At 37.7% G+C, this 17,424-nt stretch overlaps 4 protein-coding genes and 1 long non-coding RNA gene across 23 annotated transcripts; 3 read left to right on the top strand and 2 right to left on the bottom strand.

Moving 5' to 3' along the window:
- Positions 1-49: 49 nt before the first annotated feature.
- Positions 50-9,297, bottom strand: LOC114874167 (RING finger protein 207-like). 11 transcript variants are annotated; one of them, XM_046287368.1, is made up of 10 exons: positions 8,225-8,980; positions 7,848-8,081; positions 6,632-7,397; positions 6,213-6,461; positions 5,487-5,635; positions 4,600-5,387; positions 3,861-4,208; positions 3,499-3,781; positions 3,011-3,430; positions 50-2,413 (listed from the first exon to the last, which is right to left on the bottom strand). In XM_046287368.1, the coding sequence occupies exons 4-10, from the start codon at positions 6,434-6,436 to the stop codon at positions 1,836-1,838; spliced, it is 2,790 nt and encodes a 929-aa protein (XP_046143324.1). In that variant the 5' UTR covers positions 6,437-6,461; positions 6,632-7,397; positions 7,848-8,081; positions 8,225-8,980; the 3' UTR covers positions 50-1,835. The 11 variants fall into 11 exon arrangements, with proteins under 11 accessions (XP_046143324.1, XP_046143327.1, XP_046143331.1 ...); XM_046287371.1 differs by lacking the exon at positions 8,225-8,980 and having other exon boundaries at positions 6,632-6,787; positions 7,240-7,397; positions 7,848-7,972; XM_046287375.1 differs by lacking the exon at positions 8,225-8,980 and having other exon boundaries at positions 50-2,060; positions 2,145-2,413; positions 7,848-7,972.
- On the top strand, positions 2,370-3,039 carry LOC114874177. The gene is made up of 3 exons (XR_003789055.1): positions 2,370-2,447; positions 2,529-2,575; positions 2,976-3,039. It is a non-coding gene; the product is annotated as an uncharacterized LOC114874177 (long non-coding RNA).
- A 525-nt stretch (positions 9,298-9,822) lies between the features above and the next one.
- LOC114874176 (retinal rod rhodopsin-sensitive cGMP 3',5'-cyclic phosphodiesterase subunit delta) lies at positions 9,823-10,982 on the top strand. Of its 3 annotated transcripts, none has more exons than XM_029183213.2 (4): positions 9,823-9,915; positions 10,056-10,118; positions 10,205-10,462; positions 10,552-10,982. In XM_029183213.2, the coding sequence occupies exons 1-4, from the start codon at positions 9,875-9,877 to the stop codon at positions 10,631-10,633; spliced, it is 444 nt and encodes a 147-aa protein (XP_029039046.1). In that variant the 5' UTR covers positions 9,823-9,874; the 3' UTR covers positions 10,634-10,982. The 3 variants fall into 3 exon arrangements, with proteins under 3 accessions (XP_029039046.1, XP_029039047.1, XP_029039048.1); XM_029183214.1 differs by having other exon boundaries at positions 9,848-9,938; XM_029183215.2 differs by having other exon boundaries at positions 9,872-9,938; positions 10,027-10,118.
- Positions 10,983-11,075: 93 nt separating this feature from the next.
- Positions 11,076-13,436, top strand: LOC114874173 (homeobox protein ARX-like). Of its 2 annotated transcripts, XM_029183207.2 has the most exons (3): positions 11,076-11,757; positions 12,112-12,314; positions 12,399-13,436. In XM_029183207.2, the coding sequence occupies exons 1-3, from the start codon at positions 11,544-11,546 to the stop codon at positions 12,747-12,749; spliced, it is 768 nt and encodes a 255-aa protein (XP_029039040.1). In that variant the 5' UTR covers positions 11,076-11,543; the 3' UTR covers positions 12,750-13,436. The 2 variants fall into 2 exon arrangements, 1 of the variants encoding a protein (XP_029039040.1); XR_006829764.1 differs by lacking the exon at positions 12,399-13,436 and having other exon boundaries at positions 11,664-12,016; positions 12,112-12,191.
- Positions 13,195-17,375, bottom strand: LOC114874168 (cullin-2). Of its 6 annotated transcripts, none has more exons than XM_029183195.2 (8): positions 16,946-17,375; positions 16,117-16,325; positions 15,524-16,034; positions 15,262-15,441; positions 14,968-15,186; positions 14,727-14,897; positions 13,713-14,657; positions 13,195-13,654 (listed from the first exon to the last, which is right to left on the bottom strand). In XM_029183195.2, the coding sequence occupies exons 2-8, from the start codon at positions 16,245-16,247 to the stop codon at positions 13,523-13,525; spliced, it is 2,289 nt and encodes a 762-aa protein (XP_029039028.1). In that variant the 5' UTR covers positions 16,248-16,325; positions 16,946-17,375; the 3' UTR covers positions 13,195-13,522. The 6 variants fall into 6 exon arrangements, with proteins under 6 accessions (XP_029039028.1, XP_029039030.1, XP_029039029.1 ...); XM_029183197.2 differs by having other exon boundaries at positions 16,869-17,375; XM_029183196.2 differs by having other exon boundaries at positions 16,824-17,375.
- Positions 17,376-17,424: the final 49 nt, after the last annotated feature.

Consider the following 17,424-nt stretch of genomic DNA (forward strand, 5'->3'; position numbering starts at 1 on the left):
ATAGAAATAAGATAGAAGTGAAAGAAAATCTAATATTTTTTACGCTTATACTAGTGTACACAAAATACTTATTGAAAGATGTAAATTAAATATTTGAAAATTATCCCACATTTTATTAACATAAAAATAATAATATAAGCGAACTTAATGCAACAGAATTGTGATACCACGGTATAAATTAAAAGAAGTGCTTATACTTTATGATACACTGAGGAACGGAGAAAATTGGAAACATCTAGCAACAGCTGAACGATTTTCATACTTCATAAGTTATATATTTCTCTATCATTAGTAATTCGACATTTCTGATACATGATTAACCGTGTACACTTGCTATAATTGTAACATTCTCATGATCAGTACGAAGATTATGATCATTCAATCGTTGAAAAAACGAACAATAACGATCGTATTAACTTCCACGAGGAACCTTCGTTTCAACAGTACAATTACGTGATATTCGATGATCGAACGTGTAATTGTAAAAAAAAAAATCTTTCACAGTTAAATACATCCCGTTGGAAGGATGTATTAAAATGTAAACGATGGATCCCCGTGCAACTGGCAGTTACGAGTATGTTTATAATTAGGCTATTTTTTCTCTCCTTCAAAAAGAATCATTTTATCATGTACAATAATTTTTCCGTTGCGCGACGTTACGACTCGGTATACCATTGTATAAAGTACCTTTGAAGGTATTACATATAAACTTTAATTATAACGAATCAGTTAGAGATCGTTTCGTCTTATGAAATTCCACCTAAACCGATTCTAAAAATCGGGAAGAAGAAAACGCGCGATTTGAGCATTATGGGAAATTCTTTCCTTATTTTCTTTCCTTTCGTTAATAATATTTAATTAGTCCTAACTCTCTTTGTATTTATTCATACATAGTGCGTTCGACAAAAAACGTATCGCATTAATCCTAATTGTCGAGCATTTCTTTGAAAATGCATCGATCATCAATTGAAGGATTGCATCAACAATAAAGAGTATCAACGTATTTATTTCCATTTCCCTTTTTTTTTCTTTTCATTTTCTTTTCGTTTCGTTTATATATATATATATATGTACTTCTTATATATTATTTCTCTATTGGCAGCGGCGATATTATGACCATCGGCGTTTCAAAATGCGATCAAAACGCTATTTAATAAAAAAATCGAAAATTGCTCTATATCAAAGGCTGACTGACCCTGAAACAACTCCGACCAGACATACATGGGACTAGAAATCACGAGGAATTGGATAAGATGCGATACAAATGATGAAAACGCTTGGTCCAGACTCAGGCAAAAGAAACTCCAAAATTTCGCGATATTCGCGAAAGTAACAGTAAAAAAGTGTACTTGTAAAATACAAATACCTTTTAATGACAGTTTAAACGACAAACGAATCTCTGGTTCATTCTTAACGATCGTCCTCCGCCTGTAATACATCATAACGAATGCCCTTTTCTTGATAATAATACTGCTAATAAAACGCTGAAAATATTTCTTTTCGAAACGAATAAAAAGATATTCGTAGTATCCTTTCGCTGAATGATATTGTTCTACGAATAAGAATATTCTAACGATCGATAAAATACAGTCCATCGACAATACTTTCCCCAATGTATGCTAGACATTATTTGGAGGATCTTCGACTCCCTTCCAGATAGCCAAGAAACTATTCGCAATCTCTAATAAATACTTCTTTTCATTTGATTCATTTCTAGAATGCCTGAAAGAAACATCTATTTTCTGCCGTCTTGACTATCTGACCTGGATACCTCTATAGAAAAGCTCCTTGATTGAATTTCTTTCACCGTATTCTGATCGGAACCAGAATAACTTTTAATTCGTCTTGCTCTTCCGATGATGACGATGATGATGCATATGATGATGACGTAGATGAGACCTAGTTTCTTGCACGGCTGCGACCAAAGTTTTCACCGTTTCTTCGTGTCCCTCGAAGCTATCCGTTTTCTTCAATTGACTAAGGGACGAGGCAGCACCCTCGCTGCTCGTCACGCTGCGTTTGCTTTTCGGCCGTGGAAACGTTTCCCAGGAACGCTGCTTCTGAACCAGAGACGACGACTTCGGTGTAGATCCGATCAAAAGTACCAGTGTTTTCCTCGGATCCTGCTGCGCGGATTGACCTACCGTCCCATCAGCAATGCTCGACCGTCTGCTTCCTGAACCGGTGGTGCTTAGACTGTCGCAGCTCGCTCTTCGACGTCTTCTCACCTCCATCGACGCCTTCTCCTCCACATAGAACACGTCCTCCGAGTCACTGGCTGGGTACACTTTCGCTCCTTTGCCAGTTGGAATTGGTTGTTCGTCAGGAACCGCGTGCACCTGAGCCTGGACACGCTTCTTAGCCTCCCCAATGCTCGAAGCCTCTGATATTCGTTGATATTCCCCTTCCTCGCCTGCTCGTCAGAAGCACAGAAATCATTTCAGAAAGTACGAATACCTTTTACGTTCTGCGACGTTCTACGTTCTATTTTCTAATTGAGAATATGTTCGAAAATATATCTGTTATAGAGTGTTAGAAAGTAAAGTACCGAGGCCAATAGTTATCTGGAAAAAAGGTATGTATTTTAACCGTAGCCATGCAACATTTTCCATTCGATCGTTATTTGATTTCCGTGAAACTAGGTCAGGTTTCTAATTGATCACCGATGCGTCGAGAAGGGGAATCGAATAGCTTTTACAAAGGAAGACAAACGGTGGATTTTGTCGTCACTAAAGTACTCCATTATCACTTTGATTGCCGAGAGCGTGAAATTAATTAACGATTGTAATTTAACTCGTCGATCCTGAATTGGGCGCGATACGAAGTATATAATAATTCTTGTCTGCATTAATCAGGATTTTATTTACATTAATTTGTGTATATGTATGTACGTGTATATATATATATATTTTTTTTATCTACATAATTCTTTGATTTGTCGAGTAATCTGAAATCGCAATTGTGTTTCATTCCAGGTGTATCCCTTCGTTAGCTACTGAACACTACTTACTCATGCATACAATCCTCACGAATTTGTTCTTACCAGTCGTGTGCGACTGTGGTTGCTGAGAATCTGTACATCTTTCCGGTTGATCGAGTCCCTCGGCGGATGTGTCACCGCTACCACCTTTCAGAGAACGATACAAAGAACGTACTTTGTTAACGGACGAATGACCAGGCGGTGTCTTGGGTTTCGTGCTGTCCGGAGATTTTCTCGATCGTCGACTTTGACTGCGATCGCGACCCTCTTCTCGACCCGGTGACTTTTTGCGATCTTCTTTATTCCTAGTTTTCTCGATCAATTGGCTAAGAACGCTTCTTTTTTGTTCCGAGGATTTCGCTGAACCGTATACTATGATGTTGCCGCTCGAGTCCAAAACAGCTCCAATACTGGATGGTGTACGACAACGCGTCGGTATCTCTTTGTTCTCTGTTACAGACAGTTTGCGTACAATCTAGCAACGGTTTAAAGAAAACTTAACAAAGGGAATGATATACCTTTCATATAGAGTGCATTATCAGCACTGGTGGCAGTGGTGCGAGAATGTCGGTGATCCTTGATCGGAGCCTGAGTTTGTTGTTGCGACGGTTCCTGCATCTGCAAGCGTGACAGATGATCAAGCAACGCTTGCAAATGTTGAGTACTGGCCGCGTCAGAAGCTGTCATGCTTATTTCACCAGCATTAACACCGGAAGAGAAGGATTTCACGAAAGGTTCTAATTGTTGAGCAAGGTTCTGCAGCTGTTTCACTTGACTCCTCAACGACATTATATCGTTCATCTAGATAGGTAGAAAAACGATCGATTATTACGTTCTTAGAATAAAAAATATAAAAATTGCAAAGAGAAAACGATAATACCTGAGAATGAAATATTTCTTTTTCCATCTGAATTCTACATAGCTGTTCATCCCATAATGCGTCAAACACGTTTCTAAGTCGTTCTAATTCCATCTGCTGATGCTCCAATTGTTGCTCCAATACTTTACAATCTCTAGCTACATGCTCGTAACGCGTACCCAACGGAGGAGTATTAGCTCTTCTCAAAAGTGCTACGTCACGATGAAGTTCCTCTAAACGTTCCTTTACCATCATTAACTGTTGATTCAATTCGTTTAATTGGGTATCAAATGTTCTACAGTGTTTGGAAAACGGTCCGCTATCAGTTCCGCTCTTCGACGAAATCTTCTGAGACGACTTGCTACTCTGCTTGAAAAGAAAGAAAGAATTTCTTGCACGTATACGCGGTAATGAATAAACTGTCCAATACCGACTATCGTATTCGGCTAATAAACTAACAGGAAACGAAAATTTGTATAATTTATATATTTCTGTTTTTCTCTTTCTTTTTTTTGTCCAGAATTTGATTATATCTACGAGAATGACTGTATCTAAACTGACTACTATCTACCACCATACGATTAATTGTAAGTACAAGCCACATTATATGTACATCGTATATCGAGTAAAAAATTCTATAAACAAAAATACTTACACAGAAGTGTGCGTGAGAAATGCAATGAAAAAAAAAACTTGTAATATGAACGTAAAAATGGAATTCGTAATCGAGAGGTGGCCAGGCTAAAATGCTTGTAGATACCTGCTGCATCACTGGTGGATCTTGTTGAACCAACGAATGAGTTTGATCGTACAACGATTCTTTCGGGGTCTGTGCCTGACCTATGTAAGGCTGCAATGCGCGAGAAAATTCATTTTTGTAGTTGGTCTTGAGGTGAGCAGTTAGCAAAGGTGGCCTCGAAGGATATCCCAATTGGGCAACGCGACTCAATCGCTCCAGCATCGGATGAGCTAACTCGAGAAACTGATACTTGGTCGCACCGCCGGTGAACGCGGTGCACAGCATCAAATGCGTCTGTAGGACAGGAAACGCGGAACCTAGAGAAAACAGCTGGCTACAGACCATTCTTTCTTTCGTCTCGAATTGTTGCTGCAGCTCTGCCAATACGTTGTTGTGGGTTTTCGTAATGGCTTCCTGCATTCCCTGACAAAACGAATTCAGTGCCCTTTTCTCGGAATCCAGACTGTGTCGTAGTTCGTCTAGTTGCGATTTTAGGGCCAACACCCCGTCCCGTACGCCAGCCTGCAGCTCGCAGATCGAATTAACCGCCCGTTCCATCTTTTTCGATGCCTGCTGCCAGGCACTTTCAATGTCGATACAATGAAGCCTCGCGTCCGCGGGTGTATCGCGAAAACATGTGGCGCAGAGCATACACTTGGCACTTTGGCTATACATTATGTACTGTTCTCCATGGGTAGAGCAACGACGTTGCGTATCCTTGGCGCATTTGCTCATATGCAACACCTCGTGAGCAGAAAACATCTTTGCACGGTGAGTGTGCTCTCTGCAGTGTGTACAGAGTGCTTGCCCTGAATTTCAAAGAGACTTTAGATTTCTAACATTGTTACCGCTTATACGTTACATAATATCATAATTTTTATACGATCATAATAATTTAAACTACGTACCGCATGTTGTACAAAAGAACATGGTAGACTTATCACGTTTATCACAGTTGGCACAAGGTGGATTCTCTGAATTTGCCAACTCAACTAGCTGACGTATCAAGTGATCGGCTGGTGGTAGTTGTGCCCCATCTTTTAATTGTGTCTGTTGCCTATGTACAGAAATGTATTTTACAATTTATGGAAACTGGGCAAAGTTAAAACTATTGAAAACTAAGCAGACAAAAGTAATAGTTTGAACCTTGCAAAGTGGTAAGTTGTAAATCAGGAAAGGAAAATTTTATAGAAGCAATACAAAGAACAAAGTATTTCAATGAATCATAGTAGAACAGATGGCTTGGATAAAAGACACGATAAGAATGAAATAATTCTTTGTACATCATGAATCGTGCAAACTTCTCAACATAAGGAAACGTGTAATCATTTATGGTGTGCTTACAATTTGACATTAGTGACATAAAATGATGCATTTACTATTATGATTTAAAGTAAAGCAACTATATAAACTTTACAACTTATAGTTTTCCAATATATTAAGTTAATAGATCATTATTAATTATACGTATCCAAAATTTAAAGCATTTCTTCATCGTACTTGATAGAAAGTTGAGAGAAACACTTGAACTAGTAGGAGATACAATAACATGCATAGAGTAGCCGAACCTAACCCAGACCTGGGATCGTCACCCACCCTAAGGACGCCATGCAATAACAGTCGTTGTTATCTACCCGCAGATGGGACAGGAGACCTTTCCCTCAAGATGAGGGCCACGGATGCAACGGGCACAAAAGGTGTGAAAGCAGGATAGCAGACAAGGCTCGTTGAAATAGTCATGGCAGACGCCGCAGATCAAAGGATTCCTAGGCCCACCACCGGTCACACCTGTCGTACCGTCGTTTTCGCCGACACCGACGCCGATGCCGTCGACCGTCGACCCCGTCGAATTCGCCATCGCCGGCTAAACCAACGGCGGTCACCTGGAAACCACAACCCAGTAAGTTACAATTTAAACGACCACTACCTCGTAACTTTGTCTCATTTTTTATTATTTCAACACATGTTTCAGCTTTCGTAAATCGTAACGCGTTATGAAGTAAAAAAAAAAAAAAGAGAAAACTAATCGAAAAGAATTGTAAAGAATGTTTACCCCAAGACCGTTGGCCCGCCCGCCGTAGAAAAGCCTGATAGGTAGTTTATCGGCTCGTCATTCTGACGTATATGGTGGGCAACCCTCAGTTTGCGCCTGACGATCAGCTCTGACGTCACTGGGGTGCCACCAATCTCGCGCCCTCCACCAAGGATGCTACGTACACAGAGAAAAGAGGTAGGTCTGCTGCTGCTGCAGCTGCAGCTGCAGCACACTGCTCGCGCTGCTATGTGGAAAAGGGTGCACACCGCATACAGGGTTGCGCTGACGTAAGTGTGCCTCGGTGGTAGTCAGCGGTAGCGAACATACGTGAATCCACTAACGATGGGTATTTGACCCTTTTTCTTGCAAATTTTTCAACAATTTGCTCACACAACGGTACTCGAATTGATTTCAATTCAAAAACGTTTCGAAAACTTTGAAAGGTTTAAATGTATTACATGGTAATAAGTTGTACATACAAAATGATGTTTAATAATCTATGCCAAACTTTGTCAATTTAAAAAAAACATAATAATTAGTTTGGGATTTTTCAGATTTGAAGAATCTATAAAATCTAATTATTAGTTATTGTTAGTTAGAAATATCTGAACTTATCCGTTTTATACGTTTTGGGTGATTCGTTTCGAGTCTACCGCTAGCAGCTGGATGCGCACGTAGTGGTACTTGGAACTAGATCTATGCGCGAGACAGAGAGAGAGCAGCACCTCAATGTCCTCATCCCCTGGAACTTCCATCGTCCCGTTTGCTGCACTCCTGCAGAGACCTACATATACATATGTATTTATATATATATACATATATGTAGAGGGAGAAAGAGAGGTATATACATCTATATACATTCGATCTGGCGACGTGTACATGTGAGAGCAAGTGCTACTGGTACCGAGATGAACATTCGCTGTACAATCCGTAAAAAAAGAGTACATGGCGCGTATAAAGCGCATAAAATAGAAAAAAAATAAAGAAGAAAAAGAAGAGAGAAATTATGCATATTTCTTTGTATCCAGCGGGTTTTCCGTTTCCCTAGTTTTCATCCACTCGTCGCACGAGTGAATCATATATATGTATTGGTGAAACGTAATATGAAATTTGTCCAAGTCCTTCTTTTCGCTTCTCCCTATTCGGTCTGTGACAAAAAGCTTTGCCCTTTTAACCTATAAAGAGTTTCTGGGGTGGTGGCTGTTTAAGTATGCTAACCACCAGACTAACGTACCTTCCTTTTGTCAATATTTCTTTTCTCTATTTCTCCATCTCTACTCTGTATACTATATACTATATGTATACTCTCTCTATGATTTGATTTTATTTAATCATTTCGCTCTGATTCCAGGATCCACTTGTACCAGACGATGTCTGCGATAGAAATGAAGAAAATATGTATCTAGTTCCTATTGATCGTTTAAAAAATCTTGCGGAAGAAGGATGCGACGAAATGTATACACCAGTACTGTAATCAGGAAAAAAAACAACCTCTTCTACATGTTGGCAGAATATTCGACGGCTGAGAGTAGATGGCTGACCCTCAATCGGGTCAGTGAATGCTAATTCCACGACCTACCGTTTCTCCCCTAGTAACCGCAGTATACTTACATATATAGTTGAATGGAAAAAAAAACTTTTGCAAATCGCTACGTATATCTATGTTTCTATAATCGATTACATAGATTATCGGCGAATCAGAAATGTTATGATCAATTTAGAATTTAAACATTCAGATGGATACGTTGAGCTCTCCTTGTAGCAAGGTGTAAAACGACGTTTAATATTTCAATCTGTGTAACGACGGGAAAATTAATGTACACTCACGGCTTCCAATTAATTAAGCGCGCCACCGTCTCATTACGAATATCGAAACTCGTTCGCGCTCGCTCGTATCATTGTGAAACTCGTCGAGAGTTTCGTGTGCTTCTAATTCATCGCCACTGCACCGCTTCAGACTGCTTTTCGTAGTCGTTTCGAAACGAATGAAATTGTACCGTGTCCCGAGATTAATATTCTTTTAATGTACCGTCGACGATCGCCGTAAACGCATAGCAGGAACTTTAAAACGATATTCAGAGTTATTGCATTGACTGGGAGACACGGCAGTCCAAGTCTCGATGGAGCAGACTTTTCTGGTCTTCGAAAAGTTAACCAGAGTCACCCGTCAATCCTTTTCTTTCGTTGCTTTTTTATTTTGTATTCTCGCAGCGGGAGTAATACCAGGCGCATCGTTAATGATATATCCCTTCCCTTATCTTTTTATTCGACACGTTTCATTCAAGGAGCAACCGCGTAGACTTCTTTTAATATTATTTAATACATATCGACGAGTTACAAGTCGAGCTTAACTAATTGTAAGCAGCGAACGGTGCATCAAATTGAAAAAAATTATTGAAATTTAATCGATATTATTATATACTTATGTTTATAAGAATATTTATTGTATTGTTGGCTATATTGTTGAACTTACTTAATGTAATAGTATGATAGTACGATACGCGAGTATGATAGCGTACTGTAATCAGTGACTACAGACGAGTTTCATCTATTCAAAAAGGATAAAATTATAAATAATCGGGAAGGGTGGATTTGAAACTTACTCCTGATAATAGGATCACAGAATATGCGAAGAGGTGGCACGATTTTTGGCGCGGCGTAGTGCACAAACCTACGGTCTGAACCGTACTGCTGATAGTAGGATCGCAGAATGCGCGAAGAGGCGATACGAATTTGCGCATGCGCAGTGAGTTGCCGCGGATATGCGCAGAACAGCTGCGCAGTAGAATTTGAGTAGCGTATGCAAGTTATGCAAACTATACAAAAAACATTAATTATTCGTTTCGGTCCATTGAGAATCGAACTTTTATGATTGATTCTTAAAGAATAATGCCTGCCGAATTTACTCATACTATTATGTTAAGAAATATCGATTTTTGTAACCACTATATTATCGCCTGTCGAGACGCGCGTTAAAATGTGTACCCGCTATTTTTTATTAATTTTACCGCAATACCGCTTTCTTGCCTATGTGTTTAGTACTTAATTAAACATAACGTAACCGAGTTCATTATTCCTCAAACGTCAAAGAATGATTAAATACGTTTTAAATCGACGTACCTATCTATACACATATACATATATGTATTTAGTATATTCTTATGGAAGCGCCGTGGTTATTTCACTACTCTGTTTATAGACGATATATTGTATTTATGTGCCTGTGTAATAAAAAGTAATTGATTTCATTTGAAAGTAATTATGCCTTCCCGGGCCGAGGATATATTAAAAGGCTTTCAAGTGTATCCTTTTCTAAATAATCAAAGTACGTACCCTATTGCCAAGAATTCTAGGTTAAACGATAGAATGATCAGACTGATTGTATTTATTTCGTTTTTATATTTTATATACAGTTGTTTTTCTTGACTGTCATTTATTATAGAAATTGGATGATTGTAAGGGATGCTGATAAGGGTAAAATATTATGGCAAGCTAACGAAGATTTGTAAGTATGCTATAACCTATAAACGTTTTGACGTATGTTTTCAAGAACGCGATGTGTATTTAAAAAGGCTAATTTATTATTTATAGATTCGTACCTGACGTTGAACATGAAGTAAGAGTACCGAAAAAGATTTTAAAATGTCGAGCTGTGTCGCGGGAAATTAATTTTAGCTCTGCAGAACCAATGGAAAGGTTTAGGTTAGAGCAAAAAGTGTTATTCAAAGGACGTTGTTTAGAAGAATGGTTCTTTGAATTTGGTTTCGTTATACGTAACAGTACCAATAGTTGGCAAAGTTTAATCGAAGCTGCACCAGAAAGTCAAATGATGCCTGCCAATGTTTTAAAGTAAGCGCATAGTTTAGTCGCTTTAATCGAAGTTTATATCCGAAATATGTACATTGATTTTTAATTAATTCTCTTTTCTCTGTGATCAGTGGCAACGTTGTGATAGAAACGAAATTTTTCGACGACGACCTGTTAGTCTCTACCAGCAGAGTCCGTCTTTTTTATGTCTAAAAAGTTTCATTCCAACTTCACAACGATACAGGATGGAATACCAAAAATGATAATAATAATAATCATATCAAACAATTTACTTTATGCACTCTCTGTGATATGCACTGTGCTGAATGCGTTTTTCCACACATTCTCGTAAATGAAACAAATATCATTAGTTTAATTTTGTATAAGCCTAATAGAATTATTGTGGAAATGCTTACACCATGAAACGTGTATTTTTTAAGCACATTGCATTTTTATTTATTGAATAGATCTAGTAGATTTTGTATGTATATATATACACATATATATTGTGATACACTACATTTGTTTAATAAAGAAATGTATGAAAATTGTATGTATCGAATCGTTTGCTTCTTTTCTTTTTATATAAGTTTCATAACCGATAACGTATCTTAATAAAAATGCTTAATGAAAAGAAGTGACGTTAAATAATTGTCTTTAGAATTGCTACTGTCGCGAGGCAATTAGACACGAGTGTATCTTGTTGCATAAGTTGATATTAAAAAAAATCGGTTGCCGCTACACATAAAAGTAGGAAACGTTAATTTTTCATAAAATTTAAGAAGCACATAAAGGAAAGCTGGATATAACTTTTTGCCAAGCGTACACCTATGCTATTGATTCGTGGTGTATAAGCAATACATTTTTGAGGCTTCACTACCCCTCTTGAGGGAGTTCACGTTGAATATACTCTATCCCCTACCCTATCTACATCGCACAGGTGTAAGGAAAAAAGGAGTAAAAGAGAAAAGAAATAGCAGAGTTGCGGAGTCGCGGTGGTATCCACTCGAACTTCTCAACTTGGTAGTGATTCAATTACCATTAGCCTATCCTTCATCGGTCTACCATTTGCTTCAAACTATTCGATATTTAATTAATTAAACGACGGAAGCCAAGTATTACAATGGATTTAAAAGAAGAAGACGAAAGTGCGAACGAAAGTGGCAGACAATTGTTTTTAGTGGGTGCACCGCGCGATCCTCTTGTATCTACTGGAGCGATCGTCGCTTCTGCTGGAGCACCTGACGAGATCAACCCTGGAGGAGATCTACAGTCGACTGCTCTAGCTGGTCTGATAGGCGCTCAATCTTCCTCGGTTTGCTTTCCTACAAAATTCTGTAAGTGCACCCTGCCACCCCAGACCTGATTTAATTAACTGCCACTCTCTACCTGTCGGCTCCGTAAGTTGGGGCAGTCCTCAATTAAATTATTGCTAAATGCATTAAGTGAATCGGCAACCGTTGTTTTAAATAGAGTTAGTGGTAATCAGTTTAACAGTTATGAACCATTTTACGCCACGTAAAAAGTCATCATGTGATTAAGCGCAATGCTTGGATCAATCGTCGCGAACAATCCTTCAACTTGCAATAAGTTTCAGTTCGTAGAGAAATGATTCAGTTACCTCGTAACGTCGTCGTACGACTGCTTTCATACAAAAACTTGATAACAATACCGTTATCGATGCATTGCAGCATACGACTTTTCACCAAGTCCTGGGAGCGAAGACAGGCAGTCGTCCGGAGTTGGTAAAAGGAAACAACGTAGATATCGTACTACGTTTACGAATTTTCAATTGGAAGAATTGGAAAGAGCTTTTCAGAAGACACACTATCCTGATGTATTCTTTCGGGAAGAGCTTGCTCTACGTATCCAATTGACAGAAGCCAGAGTACAGGTAATAGCCAGTATATTCTCTGTTATTTGAAAAAAATTTAATCGATAAAAGTGTTATACGTTTTGGTCAATCTATCGTTTGTAGGTATGGTTTCAAAACAGAAGAGCGAAATGGCGTAAACAAGAAAAACAGTGTAAAGTAACCACTCACTTGGCTTCCCATTTACCACCCTCGGAGTGTCAAGAATTACAGCAACAACAGCAGCAGCAACAGCAACAACAACAACAATCGGATCATTTGTTACTGGAACCACCGTTGGGTAGCCCTCCACCTATATATCTTGGCATGGAATGGGCAGGATTTTCACCATATAGTAATACAGCCACAGCATCACCTCTTGTGGTCAATAGTATGAACAAACCATTGGAATCTGAAGCGGATGATAATCCTTTGCTAGATCCAGAACTGTTGCAACTAAAAACTCCGCGTTCCTAATAACAATAATCTAAACTCATGATGTAGTGTCTCACCAGTAACATACCTTACTACATTATATGTATAATATTTTTTAAAGGTAAAGTGGATAGTGCAAACAATTCTTTGCAATATCACCTGAATTTTACCATGTATCGTGCAATATATAACCGCAAAAAGTGTTATATGTTATTACCGGTTTCAACTGGTATATACGCGTATAATGTAATTGAAAAACGAGGGACCAAAGACTTATTATTAATAATGTGACAAAAAAAAAAATTAAAAGTCAAAAGTGTATCTGGAATATTGTTATATAGATTTTGTAAAAATATATAGATTTATTCTTCTTATGGATTCAATGAATCTTTAAGTAAATAGTGATAATTGTATTGTACATTACAATCAAATAAAAAAATCAAACTTTTCATCCTTGGGAAAGCAACCAATGAAACCTGTACCAGCATAAAATAGTAACATCATCTTTATTCCGTGCGCATATATTACAAATCATTGAATCAACTAAGTTATTAATTTGTTGATTTAGGAGCAATTAAGCAGTTCAGGCTACTTTCCCTGATCTTTCAAACAATTCGGTTTAGAGAGTATCGTTAATAAGAATATCGTTTCCTTCTATATTAGATCAAACGCATGTTCGATAAAAAAAAAAAAAAAAAAGATCCGTAGTAATGTATCGTTTTATTCCAACATTAGAAAATGTTTTTATATCATGAATGATCAAAGAGTACCCTGAACGAAATAAATTAATGATGGTGACAAATGATACAATAAAATCATGCGACGTACGAATACTCATCTGCGTTATTTGGCGTACGTTCGATATACTGCTTATCTATAAGGGCTTCGATACATTTTTTGATCATACCGATTGATGGTGCAAATGTAACCTTAGATTGACTTAGTACCTGGAACGATAATAATTAGAGATTGTCAGAGAAATAATATGTCGAAATAAAATCTCACCTCTTGTACGAGTTGATTGTGTCTCAAAATCCTACGACTCTTCATAATACGAACTATAGCTGCTTGCAGGTACAATTTTCTATCGTCGTCGACACTGCGATGCGTGGCCTCGGTATCGTGACTTTCGTGTGGTACATCCCGCTGCAACGTACCAGTTATACGAAACTTTGTTCTTTTGTTGTAGTAATCAAAATTAAGAGACAAAACCGTATCCTCCTCCAGTTCTCCTTCCGTTGATTTCTTCAAAATTTTACAGTCAACTAGACTAGTTGCATGTTTAACTAGTTGATCGTGCGACAAACGTAACGATGCGGCAGCCTCCTTGCACTGCATCGAATCGCAATGTTCGAAAAGAAGAAGCAGAGCCATTTGGTATGTTTGCACGGTGACCAAGTAAGGCTTCTTTAAATAATTAAACTTTAACTCGCCTTGACAAAGGTAATGTAACCAGGTGAGTTTCCGTCCGCTAAATTGCGCACGATAGAAAGCTTCGAAGGCCTGTATAGATTTTTCTAATTGTTGAGGGATGTCAAACGGTCCTGGCGATGGTGGTAGACCTAACGGCCAGGCGCCCGCTTGTAACACGTACACTACAAAACCGATGCCTAATTGATTTTCTCTATCTCCTTCTCGTAAACTGGTCGTAAATTTGGCATTTAAGTCCGCCGAAACCGACATGTCGGTAAACATTCGATGAAGTTTGTTCGTAAACTCGTAGCCACAAACTTGTTTTAATCGATCGATCATCGATTCTTCGGCATCCATTGACTGTGACTGCTGATGTATCAATCGCTTCGCTAACATTCGTGCGTAAAACTTTTGAAAAACGTCTTTATCGTCGAGGTATTTGAACACGGTAATACAACGTCCTAGTTTCTCTTCTATTTCCCCTTCCGATGTGGCTTTAGCAGATTTTTTCAACAAAGAGTCGCAGTATTTAGCAAGCTGGATTAAAAAATATTGTAGATAAAATAACTTTGAAGGAAATACTAAAATACAGACAAAGTTACTTACTAGTTCAGGCGCTCTTGCGGGTTGCCGGGGAACAGGCCTATGGTTTATGACGGCTGAACAAGCTTTATCGAGGGCAGTTATAAAAGCTTGATCAACTCTGAACACCTCTTTAATCAATTCCGAATATTTGTGATGCACGTCCAGCATGCTTTCCACAAATTGTATGTGTACCTTGGATATCAAATTACACACATTTAGCGAGGAAATATTTTTACGAATAACACAATTATAATTTTCTTACATTCTCTCCTTGTAAAGAACCGATCGCCTGTAATCCTTGCTGAGTAATGTGCTGCGTAAATTTTTGTAAGAGCGGTGTTAAACCCGAAGGTATTGGCCTTAGCAATGGATAAAGAAGACTTAAATCCCTTCTACGTTCATTTTCTATCATACTTTCTGCTTCTGCGTGAAGCCAGGCTATGTGTGTAGCTATCATTTTTTCCTCACAGCATTGTCTTACCTAAAAAATATTACTCTCGAACAATCAACTATTTTAAATTAACACCTGATATATTATACGAAATGCTAAACGTACTTTAGGCATAGAACTTGCATGTAGAAACTTATGAGCCCGAAGCTCTTCCTGAATGAGTCTCCATGTAACTCTTTCCATATAATGTGTTACATCCGATTGTTGAAGTAACTCGGATGCCTCTCTCATATAAAATTCTCCGCAAGCTTCGAGGAAGGGGGTTTCAAAAATTTCTTGATACAGCTAAAATGTTATACGTATATATATACTATATAAAATAATTTTATAACAAATGAAAATTGTATAATTAAATGAATAACTCAACAACAATCATTACTTCTACTTGTCCCTTCATTTTATATTCCTCGACTCGAACGAAACTTTGTATAACACCGCAAATAACTTCTGTACTAGCTGAAGGAGCTGTACCAGTTCTATCTGCGTGAATGTTTTCTAACAGTAGAGAGACAAGCTGTTTTCTCAACGGTGTAATCATTCTTTTTTTCCAAATATCTAAACCAAGCTCTCCTATTTCCATTTGTTCTTGGCAATCAGCAGTCATAGCGGAAGACGTGCCGTAAATAAGTTCTGCCTCGGAAACCTTCTGTTTCTTAATGTGTTGTTGGTTTAAATATAAGTACAAGCGATCCACATAATTGATGCCTTGCGAGTATTTCGTCCAGGCTTGATGATATGCCTGTAGCAAACCAGATTCACCTTGGGCGCGAACTTTTATTAACAATTGGAAGACATGATTTTCTAGAAACCTTTTTGTCTCATTATACAACTGATCCGCAAATGGTTCTGGATATGCCACACACAATGAATATACATCACTGAAATGAAATAAAGCTTATGCTTAAAATGAACTTTATACGCTTTCAATATTTTAAATATCAACAATATTTGACAAAGTACCTGAATCTATCGTTCCACATTGCACGTGGAACATAGGATAATGTTATTACACCCTCTACAGTCTCTCGCAATGCGTTCCATGTTTCAATAAAATCAACTGGCTTAGACTTTAGTGACATCCTTATACACATTCAACGAAATACTACCGACTTGCAATACCAAGGAATCAAATATACAAATTCTACAATATAATTATTTAACTTGTAAACCTATAAAACAAAAATATAATATTTTAAGTTATACACCCTTTTACAGTAACCAAGGAAAGTGAGAAAGTACTTGAACGATTGCTAAAGGCATATTAAAAATTAAGAGATTTAATTATGTTAAAGCCAAGCACCTAAAATATATTCCAAGAATAATCTTTCAACTATAGACAAAGACGGAGATTACAAGGCTTTGACCAACCACTGCACTGTTTTCTACATCAGTGGTTTAAAAATAACATAAAAGTAAAATACATCGCGAGCGTATTTTCATTTCATGGCCGTCCAAAATTTCTTTTTTATTCAAACGCAACGTATACGTGCAGGAAATTATTTCTTGGAATACTTTTCTAGCGCAAATAGATCGAAGTGATCAGGCAGCATTTGGAATAGCGCTTGTAGTACGTTTAAATCAAAAGATATAAACCGTTCGTATATCATCGTCAAACGTGAACCAGGAATGATCATTTTTCATGTAAATTGCGGTATATGAAGAATTACGGTTAGATTTGAATGAGATGTCTCAATGATCATCAAACGAATTACAAACTGCACGTGTAAACGCGTGTTACGAGTTACAGCTGACTGGTACCATCCAGATGGTCATGATCGTAACCACTAACCAAAAACTCGTAGAAAGAGTAGTCTGTATTCTTACAGATACTATTGCAGACTGATCTTAATTTTTATCAACATCAATTTTTTAAAGTCACTTCTTTTCAGTATTTCGTAAATCATTCCCTGTTGCAAAATACATGACATTTACAATGACTCGTCTTGATCGAATACATTTTCTTTCTCTCTCTTTCTCTTGCTCTTTCACCCTTTCGTTTCTTTACTTTCTTCCGTTTTCACTTCACGAATCACTTATACAAATTCTTTACTTAAAAAGAAAGTCAAATCCACAAAAAATATAAACTTTCTTCTCTAAAATAGTCAAAGAATTAAATGCGTAACACCAAACTGCTTTGAATTTCTCAATAACATTGCAGAGCCATGTTTTTTCCCCTTTGCTCTTGACTTTCCAACTTCTTGGAGGGGATAATAGAATATAGACTCTATAGAGACCCTACTCTAGCAAAGAGTACATCACACAATTTTT

The sequence above is a fragment of the Osmia bicornis genome, chromosome 10 (genome assembly GCF_907164935.1).
Source record: "Osmia bicornis bicornis chromosome 10, iOsmBic2.1, whole genome shotgun sequence".
Classification (NCBI taxonomy): domain Eukaryota; kingdom Metazoa; phylum Arthropoda; class Insecta; order Hymenoptera; family Megachilidae; genus Osmia; species Osmia bicornis.

Coding starts and splice junctions, on each gene's coding strand:
- LOC114874167 (XM_046287367.1), bottom strand. CDS start 6,436: ATGGCGAATTCGACGGGGTCGACGGTCGACGGCATCGGCGTCGGTGTC. Junction 4,209..4,599: donor ATCCACCAGTGATGCAGCAG/GTATCTACAAGC, acceptor TTTCTTTTCAAG/CAGAGTAGCAAGTCGTCTCA. Junction 3,782..3,860: donor AAGAAATATTTCATTCTCAG/GTATTATCGTTT, acceptor CTACCTATCTAG/ATGAACGATATAATGTCGTT.
- LOC114874176 (XM_029183213.2), top strand. CDS start 9,875: ATGCCTTCCCGGGCCGAGGATATATTAAAAGGCTTTCAAGT. Junction 9,916..10,055: donor ATATTAAAAGGCTTTCAAGT/GTATCCTTTTCT, acceptor CATTTATTATAG/AAATTGGATGATTGTAAGGG. Junction 10,463..10,551: donor ATGCCTGCCAATGTTTTAAA/GTAAGCGCATAG, acceptor CTCTGTGATCAG/TGGCAACGTTGTGATAGAAA.
- LOC114874173 (XM_029183207.2), top strand. CDS start 11,544: ATGGATTTAAAAGAAGAAGACGAAAGTGCGAACGAAAGTGGCAGACAA. Junction 11,758..12,111: donor TTGCTTTCCTACAAAATTCT/GTAAGTGCACCC, acceptor GATGCATTGCAG/CATACGACTTTTCACCAAGT. Junction 12,315..12,398: donor TGACAGAAGCCAGAGTACAG/GTAATAGCCAGT, acceptor TATCGTTTGTAG/GTATGGTTTCAAAACAGAAG.
- LOC114874168 (XM_029183195.2), bottom strand. CDS start 16,247: ATGTGTATAAGGATGTCACTAAAGTCTAAGCCAGTTGATTTTATTGAA. Junction 16,035..16,116: donor ATGTGGAACGATAGATTCAG/GTACTTTGTCAA, acceptor ATTTCATTTCAG/TGATGTATATTCATTGTGTG. Junction 14,898..14,967: donor GTTCTTTACAAGGAGAGAAT/GTAAGAAAATTA, acceptor TTGATATCCAAG/GTACACATACAATTTGTGGA.